General features: G+C 50.1%; 1 protein-coding gene and 1 pseudogene across 1 annotated transcript; one reads left to right on the forward strand and one right to left on the reverse strand.

Moving 5' to 3' along the window:
• Positions 1–846: 846 nt before the first annotated feature.
• Positions 847–2,560, forward strand: LOC125506452 (large ribosomal subunit protein eL21z/eL21y). The gene is made up of 2 exons (XM_048671268.2): positions 847–1,169; positions 2,063–2,560. The coding sequence occupies exons 1-2, from the start codon at positions 933–935 to the stop codon at positions 2,318–2,320; spliced, it is 495 nt and encodes a 164-aa protein (XP_048527225.1). The 5' UTR covers positions 847–932; the 3' UTR covers positions 2,321–2,560.
• Positions 2,561–4,647: 2,087 nt separating this feature from the next.
• On the reverse strand, positions 4,648–8,724 carry LOC125532824 (beta-amylase 1, chloroplastic-like; annotated as a pseudogene).
• Between the last annotated feature and the right edge of the window lie 853 nt (positions 8,725–9,577).

Here is a 9,577-nt window from a genome sequence, read left to right on the forward strand (position 1 = left end):
TTACTGGGTTCCATTTTCAACTTGAGAAGAACTCATGAACGATATGTGCACGATTCATCTGTCCATTTATTTGATCCTTCCTTGTTCCACTCACTCAGATTCATTTACTCAGGCACTTACCCATAGTTTGATGTGTTGAGAAATTTTGACCTTAATTCTAATGTGGAATATCTTATATATCCATAAACCTCAGATATTCTTTTCAGCAGAACATGATCATTATGTTTATATATGCAACTAGTAAAAAATTTAAACTGCTCGTGGTAACGCATGTGTATTCTACTAGTTACTAGTAATAACGTAGGACTGTCATATGGAAATCCAAAAAATGTTTTCCAGTCCGCTCAAGCTTTTCTTTACCTTAATTCAATCTATGTTCACCATGATTTTAAGTGCACGTGTTTTTTTTGAACACCGTACAAACGCAAGCGCTCATATACACGCGCATACACCCATCCATATGAATGCACACACGCACACCCTACCCCTATGAGCATCTCCGAAGGACTGAGCCGACATATCATCTTGAAATTTACGAAGTCGCCGTAGGCACCTCATCGTCGACGGGAACGTCTCCTCCCACTGAATGCGCATCGCCGGAAATAAGCTTATACACTAGAGCACTAGTTTTATTTTGCGGGGAGTTGAAAAATCAATTCCACCATTTTTTTGAGAATAATCAGTTCAACCATTTTTTTGAGAACTATTAATTCCACCATTTATTTAGGGGTATCAATTCCACCAAAGTCTCATCCTCCTACATCTGCAATGGGCCGAAACTCCGTCATAAAAAGTTCAGCCCAGCACCACTCGGACCCCCCACCACAGAGCTATAAAATAGAACCATCTCCAAACCCTCGCAAACCCTAGTCCCCCCACACCAACCACCCTTCTCCCGCCGCCGCCCCGCGAAGCAAAGCAGGAGGAGCAGGATGCCGGCGGGCCACGGTCTGCGGTCGCGGACGCGCGACCTGTTCGCGCGCCCGTTCCGGAAGAAGGGTTACATCCCGCTCACAACCTACCTGCGCACCTACAAGGTCGGCGAGTACGTCGATGTCAAGGTGAACGGCGCCGTGCACAAGGGTATGCCGCACAAGTTCTACCACGGCCGCACCGGACGCGTGTGGAACGTCACCAAGCGCGCCATCGGCGTCGAGATCAACAAGCAGGTATAGGTCGATCCCATTTTCTTCCCTCGCGGCTGTGCTGGCACAGATTCTGTCGATCTGCGTCCCTGAGGTACTTGCTTCACAGTGATGCCGCCGTCGTGGCAGGCTCCCATTTGTAGGATTTGTTCAACTGATTGTTGTTTGCAAGTGCGATTCTGTTTATTTAGTAGCTGTAATGGGCTTTTACAGCCTCTTGTTGGAAGGCTTGACATTCTTAGATCTGCCTGCTTGGTAGGTGTCGCATACAGAGGATTTAATGGCGATAGTGTGGGTTAATGCTTGTGCGGCTGCAGTCATCCAACGTTATCATGTTTTATATGCTCTGAAGATTCATTATGGTTGTAGTAATCCAAGATGTTGTTTTGTCATCAGTATGGGAACAAATGGTAGCTAAGGCGAGGAGGGTTGAAGCTGAAGTTGTTCAGTGTTTGTTGTACACACATGTTCCCTCAAATGGTTTTAGCTGCTTCCATTGCATGGAATACTAAATTTGGACTGTCCCAGCTTTACAATTCTATTAGTTTCGTCTATTGATTGTTGTGTGATTAGAGACTGATAAAGTGTTGAGTGCATTTACAATTATGGCATATTGAAGATTACTGCTTTGCTGAGCAAACAGTCCCCTAGGATTTCTGCCCAACAAAGATCATAGTAATCCATTCTGCTGTGGCCCTGTATACTAGCATGTTATCTCTTTTCTGAAGTAGATAAGATCCATTCTGTTGTTAGTGTTAAGATATGTATGTTTTGCCCTTTGTTTTCTTTGAACTACACCTCAGGTTATATGGCTGTATTGTGCTCTAGTGGAACATACTATTTTATCATAAAATTTCATGTAGACTCAAGTTCAGGACTAATATATTTACAATCACAATCCTGTTTACATTGTCCAGGTTGGAAACCGCATTATCAGGAAAAGGATCCATGTCCGTGTTGAGCATGTGCAGCCATCCAGGTGTGCGGAGGAGTTCCGCCTGAGGAAAGTGAAGAATGACCAGCTCAAGGAGGAAGCCAAGGCACGTGGTGAGGTCATCAGCACCAAGAGGCAGCCGCTCGGCCCTAAACCTGGGTTCATGGTTGAGGGTACCACAATCGAGACCGTCACTCCCATTCCGTACGATGTGGTCAATGATCTCAAGGGTGGTTACTAGGGTGTTCGGGTTATCTGCCTGCACAACCAGTTCAAATCTATGGTGCTCTTATGGGTTGGATTTGCTCTCTGAGCAGTAGTCTGGGTTGGGTCTTTATTCATGTCAAGAAGATTTTCGGTGTAGGTTGCTATCATGAGTTTTGCAGAAATGCTATACTGTGCTATTTCCTTAAGAATGATGATGTGCTCTGTTGAACTATGTAGTTACATTGCTTACCTCCGAAGGTTCTCTTTGCCTCTACAGCCTTGGTACTGCAGAGCTGCTGCAGCTTGCTGTTTGTCTTTTGAGCTTTGACCCAATCGATTCAATTACTTCTCAGTGCATTTTGTATATTACGTACTTGCTTGATCTACATCTTGTTTGCACGCCATAGCTTGGGGGATTGCTTCTCCACTTGCTTGTTCCATGATGATTCTCATTGTTTGATGTGGATTGGCAACTGAGAGCAGTCAAAGTTCTTGAGTTGGCTTGTCGCTGCTCTATAACAGTACACCGCTGTGGCAGACGAATTTGTTGCTATTAGGGTGTTTGTCTGGACAATTTGAACATACCCATTTGTCCCTCGTTTCACACTTGTCCGCTTGTTGGAACTTCACCATGAGATGTTTTGCACTTCCTTTATGTTGACAAGTAATTCATTTGCTAGTTGAGCTTGGCGGTGAAATTATTTGTAGTAGAACAAAGAGCGCAAGGACTCATTGTTGGATGAAGTTGAACGGAACAAGTAGATGGAATGATCAAGTTGGATCGCTCAAAGAACCCCAATCTTGCATAAAGGAAAAAAGATGACTCGAGCTCTCAATAATCAATTCAGGGTAGATGGAGGGTGAGGAAAGTGGAGGGTCAACTCAAGTATTCTTCGGTTGACCGCTTGCTTATCTTATCAAACGCACAACTTTAGACTGGTTCAAGGCTGGTGCCAAATGCCTTGAATCACTATCTATTTAGTTTTTTTTTTGTGTTCTAGCTGTTTTGTTGTTGTTTTCTTATTTCAAGTCAGTCGGAACCTTGTACTGTAATGATCACATGCTGCTCTCCTGCATGGTTCGAAGGATCACCAAGGAGTCTAGAATCATGTCGGCTGACATGGATTGAAATGGATGCCTTCCGACACCAATGCGTGCCATGACAATTGATTCATTCATTTACTAACTTTGTTTAAATTGTGTGACTTGTTGAATTGTTTGCCATGCAAAACATTATCATTAAATTGTTTGAGATGCTATATCTACCATTTAGTAGTTGCCGATTATTTCCCTTAAAATAGGTTATTGTTCGTGCTCAAATGGATGAAAAATTCTTTACAAAAGAAGGGCCTACAAGTAGGGGACGCCCTTGGGTATCAGAGGTAATGCTTCTTTTTTTTTGGAAAGAAAGACACGCTTTATTCATTAGAGATAACCCTTACATCGTTTATCGGAATTGGTACAATATCACTATTTGCTCTTTAAACCATTCAGAAATGAAAGAAAATTTAGCCATTTTGGCCAGTTCATGAACGGCTTTATTTGCTTCTCTGTTACAATGCTCAAATTTAGAAATTAGAAAATCACAAGCTAAATAAAAACAATCATAAAAAATTGCCGCTGCTGCTCCCGAAGATCGTCCTCCTTCCTCCATGATGTCGATCACCTCTGTATTATCTGAGTTTATAATAATACGGTTGCATCCTGTCCTCTGTGCCAGTAATAGGCCAAATTTTAGGGCTAGAGCTTCAACCATCAGTACATCCGCACACCAGTCAATCTTACCATTTTCCCCAGCGACGAACCTTCCTTTATCGTCCCTTAAGACCGCCCCCAGCATACCCCTAAGTAAGTTATGGTCAAAAGAAGCATCAACGTTAAGTTTCACAAACCCCGTTGAGGGGCAAGACCATCCCCTTCTCTTCGTGGAAACCTTCGGCGAGGAGGCAATAACAAAGTTGGCTGTAAGAGCACGTATCACAAGTAATGCTTATGGTGAAGTTGGTCTTAAAAACACACTTGGATTCAAATTGGCCACCGTCACATGATAAAGAATTTATCTATAGTTTGAAGCGTTCTAATGCTTCGGGGTTGTGGGGTCGCTGAGGGCCTGTAAGGTTGTGTTTTGTTCCTGTTTAGTTTTATTTCTTGTTCTCTTTTTTATTTATTTTTAAACATTTTAAATCATGAGCGTTATTTAATTTGTGAACATTAGAAAGCAATGAATAAATAAAATTCACAATGTTTTGAGATTCATTAATATTTATTACATTCATGGATACTTTTGAAGTTAACAATCATCTTAAAGTTTGTGAACATTTTTAAATTTGAAGACTTATTTAAAAAAGTTGCAGACAACTAGACACGCCGTAAAGAAGCAAACGCAGGTAGGAGAAGAAAAACCAAAGAATCAGAGATTCAGAGGGCAAGAACGCAAACAAACTCTGCAAAGTTTTCCCTACAAAAAAAAACTGTGCAAAGTTTTGGCTGGAAATGGCAATCGATATATTCCCGAACAACCCCGAGTCGTCCAATGCATCAAGCACCAGCTTCAGGGCGTGAAACGTGACAACTATGCCCTAGCGCGGCGGCGGCCTCGTGCACGAGCGAGCCCGTGGCGTGGGCGACGCCGTGCGCCTCCGCGCCTCCCGCTCGGCGGCCTCCCTGCACGACCCGGACTTGGACCCGGACTTGGACATCCGCCAGTTGTCGGGCTGGAACAGGTCGGGGCCCATGCGGAGGTACGTGAAGGCCACCATCCGGTCCTCCTCGGCGCGCTCCACGGCGGTGCCCACCACCTGGTCGTGCGCCGTGTCGTCGTACCGGGGCAGCGCGTTCTCGCCGGCCAGGCCGATGCCGGCGCCGCGGGAGGCCGCGGCGACCTGTCGCACGAGGCCCTCGGGCATGCACTGCGCGTCCTGGGGCTGCTCGTGGTCGCGCATCTCCACGCAGGTGAAGTTGAGCACCGCGCCGTGGCGGGCCAGCATGCGCGCGATGGGCTGGTACCCGTCGTGGTGCCTGGTGTTGTAGTACCCCCGCGGTGAACTCCGGCGCTTGGGATCTGGTGCCGTAGTGCCAGTGGATGCCGGCCACCTTGGCGGAGAGGTGTACGCCCGGCGTGCTGGCGAACACGGACGTCGCGCCCGACAGCACGCGGTCGCCGTGGTCCTGGAGCATCTGCGGGTACCAGGACATGAAGAAGTGACCGTACTGGCTGTCCCAGCCGCCGCCATCCTGACGGAAGAAGAGCGTGTCCTCCGGCCAGCTGAGGTAGTCACCGGCGCCGTTGGCCCGGTGAAACCGCACTCCGGCTTGCCCGCCGCCTCGGCTGCTGCCATCAGGCTGCTAAGGACACGTACAATGGTTATTAAAATAGTCTTAAGTTTTGATCTTGCATGTAATTTCGAGATGACAAAAAAAATATATACAATAAATCATTTTTTAATCTTATCTTTGATAATTCGAGAAATATACATGCAGTCAATCATCTTAAAATAATCTGGACTTGTGCATGCAGTAAGTACCCTGTCGTAGCATTCGAAGCGCCGATGCCGGGGAACCTCCCGGTACCGTTGCTCTCCGGGTAAGAAGGAAAACGCAGCTCGCCGGCCGGGCCCAGGCCGACTTGGATTTCCAGCACGCATGCTCAAGGCAAATCAACTAGCTACCGCAACAATCAAACACAGAGGCCAAGTTAGTTTATGAGAAGGCGCGCGGCTAGGGATGTGCGACGTACGGCGATAGTGTTGCAGAGGAAGTCAGCAAAATGGTCACGGAAGGCGCGCATGAAGTCGCTGTAGCATTGGACGGGGGTGCGGCCCTTGAGGACGGGCATGGCGTCGCAGCCGAGCGAGACGTACTCGTAGTTACGGCGTCCCCATTGGTCGGTGTAGGCGAGGTCCTGGTCCTTGTCCATCTCCTTCGTTACCCACCTGGGCAGCGGGATGCTGCACGGGACGCAATCGGCATATGATCCAGTTGGCCGACGGAAGGACAGAAAAAAGGGAGGCAATGACATGGATGTAATTAGATGGCGGGGGACGTACTTGACGGAGTCGCCAACGTTGCCGCCGCACTGGTGGAAGGACATGACGGCCTGCACCTTGAGCCCAGTCTTGCGCGCCATTTGCATGACTCCATGTACCCGTGTTGGGCAAATAAGCCGTTGCGCTGTGTCGGACGCGTCCAGCGCGTGTATGGGCGCGAACTGGGCGTGTTGGGTCCACGGCGTGTGTGTGCGTGTGTGTGGTGCACGGGGTTGCCTGTGCAGGAGTACACCGTAAACGTGCGTGTGTGCGCGCTCTGTTGGCGAGAATAGGGGGTGCGTGGAGTTGGCCCAGGGCGGGCTCGCCGCGACCAGGACGTGTGCGTGCATATTAGACGCAGGCAGAGCGGGCCAGACCAGGCGCTCGGCGTGTGCGGGGACATGGGGTGCGCGCCCAGACGTGGCCCAGGGTATAAGACCCCCTAGACGTTGTAACAGGTGCGGGCTGATTTCGTGCTCAGGGAAAAACAGAAAACGCCATTTGTGACGGCGGTGGCGTTCGTGCGCCGGCAAACCTCGTTGTGTTCTCTTTGTGCCCCGTGTCTTCCTCCTCCTCCTTCTGGCTTGGGCTAAATCAAGGTCACACACACACAGAGAGAGAGGGGTAGCAGCTAGGGCAAGCTCGGGTTTAGGGTTTTGGCGTCCGGCTGCGCCAACAATTGGCATCAGAGCCATGTTGCTGGAGGCGATCGCTGGCAATGTCGATCATGCCGTACGGCGACAGGACGGGGAGCTCGTTGCCGGCGCCGGTCCCGATGCTCACTGGTGACAACTACATCACGTGGGCGATCAAGGTCGAGGCCAACCTGGACGCTGCCGGGCTGTGGGAGGCGGTGGTGCTATCGGAGGACGCGACAGCGGCGGTGATGGTCAAGAAGGACAGGCTAACACGGGCATACTTGCTGGGGCCGCTCGCGGAGGATCTCCTGTTGCAGGTGGCGTCCAAGAAGACGGCGACGGAGGTGTGGAGCAGCCTCAAGACGATGTTCGTCGGCGCGGATCGAGTCCGGGTGGCGTGGCTGGGCACTCTCCACGGAGAGTTCGAGATGCTGCGCATGACGGAGGCCGATACGCCGGACTCATTTGCTGGGAAGCTCGATGGCACGGGGCGCGCTTCGCGGGGCTCGGGTCAACGCTGGACGACACCGCGTTGGTGAAGAAACTCCTCGACTCCGTCCCGGACCGCCTGTATGCGGTAATGGCCAGACTCGAGCAGTTCTGTGACGTCTCCACCATGGCGTTCGAGGAGGCGCTGGGTCGTCTGAAAGTCTTCGACGAGCGATTGCGACGGCGCAGACAAGCCGGCGGCGAACGGCGGACGACGAGCTGATGTACACGGCGGCGCAATGGCGGGCGCGAGAGCGTTAGTAGGCGGTGCTCGGGACGACGACGACGACAACAACATGGCGTCGGGCAGAAGCGGGAACCGACGCGACCGCTGCTACAAGTGCGGTGAGTGCGGTCATTTCAAGCGTGACTACCCTCAGCTGCAGAAGGCGCCATTGGCAGAGCGAGCACTGCTGGCGGACGCCGGCGTCGAGGACGACGGCCTCCTCTGAGCCGCGGCTTAGGGGGTGAAGTGTTGGGCAAATAAGCCGCAACGCCGTGTCAGACGCGTCCAACGCGTGTATGGGCGCGAGCTGTGCGTGTCGGGCGCGTCGGGTCCATGGAGAGCGGGCTGGGCCAGGCGCTCGACGTGGGCGGGGACGTGGGGTGTGCGCCCAGACGTGGCCCAGGGTATAAGACCCCCCTAGACGTTGTAACAGGTACGGGCTGAGTTCGTGCTCAGGGAAAAATAGAAAATGTCGTTCGTGGCGGCGGTGGAGTTCGTGCACCGACAAACCTTGTTGTGTTCTCTTTGTGCCCCATGTCTTCTTCCTCCTTCTTCTGGCTTAGGCTAAATCAAGGTCACACACACACAAAGAGAGAGGTAGCAGCTAGGGCAAGCTAGGGTTTAGGGTTTTGGCATCCGGCCGCGCCAACAACCCGCCGAAGTTGTACTTGTCGGGGTCCTCACTCTCCATGGTGCCCCACCACACGTCCACCATGATGCCCTCCACGCCCACGCTCTTGAGCACCGTGAGGCTGGCGACCATGGCCTTCCTCCGGTTCAGGCCGCTCCCGCACTTGTTGACGGTGTCCAGTGGCATCATCACAAACACCGGCTCCCTGGACCTCCTTGCCTTTGACCTGTGAGCCCGGCACGCCATCGACATCGCCGACCTCGACAATGCCACTGACGGCTTGCAAGCCTCCCGCCTCTGCAACCTCATGCTCGGCATCTTTGACGCATTCCTCTATGCGGCGACCGAGGCAGGGGCGGCCACACGACGCGCGGTGGATGGAGCGAAGGTGGCTGCTGCCACAACGCTCTGTGCCAAGTTGAAGACCATTGTTAATCTCTCCTGTTAAGAATGTGTTTGTGGATTTTTTTGGATGGATCGGTGAGGCTTTTGTTTTGGGCAGGGAAAGATTGGGATTATTGGGAGGTCGGAGACCAGGAATATATCTAAAATAGTAATAAAATTTATTATTTATTCAATGGGCGGAGGTCTCGACGAGGAGAGGAGTCGCAGATGAGAGGTTTAATTTGAGAAGAGCAAGGGAGCAGGGGAAAGAAAAAAATGGCGCGCGCAGAAGGTAGGGGGAGGCTGACACGTGGCTTGTGGTTGGCCAGCCAGTGGTTGGGTCTTTTTTTAGTTTTTATTATTGAAGTGTGTGGTCTGCCTTTATCTGCCCGTTTAGGCTGGTCATAGTGGGGAGTAACTTAGGGTAGTAACATGCATTTGTTACCAGCCTATGTTGTCACCTCCATAGTGAGTAGTGTCATAGGTGTGGTAACATAGATATATTCATTTATTACTTTATAGAGTCATTTTGAATTAGGAAGCGCAATGTGATGGTAACATATTATGTTACTTTATTTGTCTCTCTCCTCTTTAATTACTAGCCACATCATCTTTTTTGCTTATGTGACATGCATGTTATCACCTATGTTATTTGCACTATGATTACGTCTATTCCAATGCCTCCATCAAATCACACACATCAAACATTTGAATATTCCAACGCCCTCCATCATATCAGACATATCGAACTTCTAAATGTGTCACATATAACGCTGCATGAGTCCATCATCGAACTCGATGCATCAATTGTCTGTGTCGGATCCATTTAACATGCACATGTGGATTAATAACAATTTCAACATATCTATAATTAGATGTAAACATATACAATCACAAC

Source organism: Triticum urartu, chromosome 1A (genome assembly GCF_056163025.1).
Source record: "Triticum urartu cultivar PI428250 chromosome 1A, HENAU_Tu73, whole genome shotgun sequence".
Classification (NCBI taxonomy): Eukaryota; Viridiplantae; Streptophyta; class Magnoliopsida; order Poales; family Poaceae; genus Triticum; species Triticum urartu.

Bases quoted from the DNA above. Each gene is read 5' to 3' on its own strand.
- LOC125506452 (XM_048671268.2), top strand. From the start codon at position 933: ATGCCGGCGGGCCACGGTCTGCGGTCGCGGACGCGCGACCTGTTCGCG. The intron at 1,170-2,062 runs GTATAGGTCGAT...TACATTGTCCAG, and splicing joins GCGTCGAGATCAACAAGCAG to GTTGGAAACCGCATTATCAG.